The 2500-nt window shown below is 50.3% G+C and overlaps 1 protein-coding gene across 1 annotated transcript in view; it reads left to right on the forward strand.

Moving 5' to 3' along the window:
* LOC139925944 (haloacid dehalogenase-like hydrolase domain-containing 5) overlaps positions 1 to 2500 on the forward strand; it is a 15893-nt gene that overhangs the window by 12506 nt on the left and 887 nt on the right. The window contains exon 9 of the mRNA XM_078283633.1: positions 1944 to 2145. Coding sequence (XP_078139759.1) covers positions 1944 to 2145 — 202 coding nt within the window. The remainder of the gene's footprint in view (positions 1 to 1943; positions 2146 to 2500) is intronic.

The following is a 2500-nucleotide window of genomic DNA, read 5'->3' on the forward strand; positions in this document are numbered from 1 at the left end:
GGTCTGTTTACCAGGAGAAACCTCACGTCACCCTGAGGAGAAACCTCATGTCACTGAGGAGAAACCTCATGTCACCCTGAGGAGAAACCTCACGTCACTGAGGAGAAACCTCATGTCACCCTGAGGAGAAACCTCACGTCACTGAGGAGAAACCTCATGTCACCCTGAGGAGAAACCTCATGTCACTGAGGAGAAACCTCATGTCACCCTGAGGAGAAACCTCATGTCACCCTGAGGAGAAACCTCACGTCACTGAGGAGAAACCTCATGTCACCCTGAGGAGAAACCTCACGTCACCCTGAGGAGAAACCCTGAGGAGAAACCTCATGTCACCCTGAGGAGAAACCTCATGTCACCCTGAGGAGAAACCTCATGTCACCCTGAGGAGAAACCTCATGTCACCCTGAGGAGAAACCTCATGTCACTGAGGAGAAACCTCATGTCACCCTGAGGAGAAACCCTGAGGAGAAACCTCATGTCACCCTGAGGAGAAACCTCATGTCACCCTGAGGAGAAACCTCATGTCACCCTGAGGAGAAACCTCATGTCACTGAGGAGAAACCTCATGTCACCCTGAGGAGAAACCTCATGTCACCCTGAGGAGAAACCTCATGTCACCCTGAGGAGAAACCTCACGTCACTGAGGAGAAACCTCATGTCACCCTGAGGAGAAACCTCATGTCACTGAGGAGAAACCTCACGTCACCCTGAGGTGAAACCTCATGTCACTGAGGAGAAACCTCATGTCACCCTGAGGAGAAACCTCATGTCACTGAGGAGAAACCTCATGTCACCCTGAGGTGAAACCTCATGTCACTGAGGAGAAACCTCATGTCACCCTGAGATGAAACCTCATGTCACTGAGGAGAAACCTCACGTCACCCTGAGGTGAAACCTCATGTCACTGAGGAGAAACCTCATGTCACTGAGGAGAAACCTCACGTCACCCTGAGGTGAAACCTCATGTCACCCTGAGGAGAAACCTCATGTCAGCCTGAGGAGAAACCTCACGTCACCCTGAGGAGAAACCTCATGTCACTGAGGAGAAACCTCATGTCACCCTGAGGAGAAACCTCATGTCAGCCTGAGGAGAAACCTCATGTCACCCTGAGGAGAAACCTCATGTCAGCCTGAGGAGAAACCTCACGTCACTGAGGAGAAACCTCATGTCACCCTGAGGAGAAACCTCATGTCACCCTGAGGAGAAACCTCATGTCAGCCTGAGGAGAAACCTCACGTCACTGAGGAGAAACCTCATGTCAGCCTGAGGAGAAACCTCATGTCACCCTGAGGAGAAACCTCATGTCACTGAGGAGAAACCTCACGTCACCCTGAGGAGAAACCTCACGTCACCCTGAGGAGAAACCTCACGTCACCCTGAGGAGAAACCTCATGTCACCCTGAGGAGAAACCTCACGTCACTGAGGAGAAACCTCATGTCACCCTGAGGAGAAACCTCACGTCACTGAGGAGAAACCTCATGTCACCCTGAGGAGAAACCTCACGTCACCCTGAGGAGAAACCTCACGTCACTGAGGAGAAACCTCATGTCACCCTGAGGAGAAACCTCACGTCACCCTGAGGAGAAACCTCACGTCACTGAGGAGAAACCTCACGTCACACTGAGGAGAAACCTCATGTCACCCTGAGGAGAAACCTCACGTCACCCTGAGGAGAAACCTCACGTCACCCTGAGGAGAAACCTCACGTCACCCTGAGGAGCTTTATTAACGTCCTGTAGCGCCGTACTTTCTTTTTCTTTTTAATTTGTACTAAGATTGTAACCATTTGAAAATGATGAAATACAAGTTTGAAAAAGTCACTAATAACTGATTACATAAGTTTAAACCATGTTAAGTTACTTGTTACCACAGAAATTAATGTGAGTTCTCACCAGATTACAACACAAAGCTGTTCTTATTCTGATTCCTCCCGTTGCCTAGCGACAACCTGATGACGGACATCTACGGTGCTAACCTGTACAATCGCTACCTGGCTCAGCAACGTGCCGCCGTGACGACCACCGCCAAGCTGGTTGCCCAGGGAACCGGGAGTCAGGTGACAGCGGCTCCAGAGGAAGAGCTGGGAGGAGCCGACTGGGAGAGTCAGCTGGTTTCTACGGCAACACACTGTCATTCCATACTGGTAGGTAGAGAGACAGACAGGCAGACAGACAGACAGTTTCCTGTGATGTCCTGTCTATAGCAGTTCTGCTGCTGTAATAGACAATTCTATTTAATGTTTTAATACCCATTTATATCAGTCCAGCCTGTTTGTCTCTGTGTGAAGCCTCGGCTCGACAGCAGGCTGAGCTGAATGTGGCTCCTTGCTGATGAAAAGCTGTCAGCAGGAAAATAACAAGTTTATTCCAGTCCAGGATTCAGTTTGGATTCAGTTTGACCTCGTCTCTCCTGTGGAGACGTTAGGTTTCTCTCTGCAGTTTGCAGGACAGGCACCTACCTGTCCTGTCCTACCTGACCTGTCCTACCTGTCTGTCCTG

Source organism: Centroberyx gerrardi, chromosome 5, assembly GCF_048128805.1.
Source record: "Centroberyx gerrardi isolate f3 chromosome 5, fCenGer3.hap1.cur.20231027, whole genome shotgun sequence".
Taxonomy (NCBI): domain Eukaryota; kingdom Metazoa; phylum Chordata; class Actinopteri; order Beryciformes; family Berycidae; genus Centroberyx; species Centroberyx gerrardi.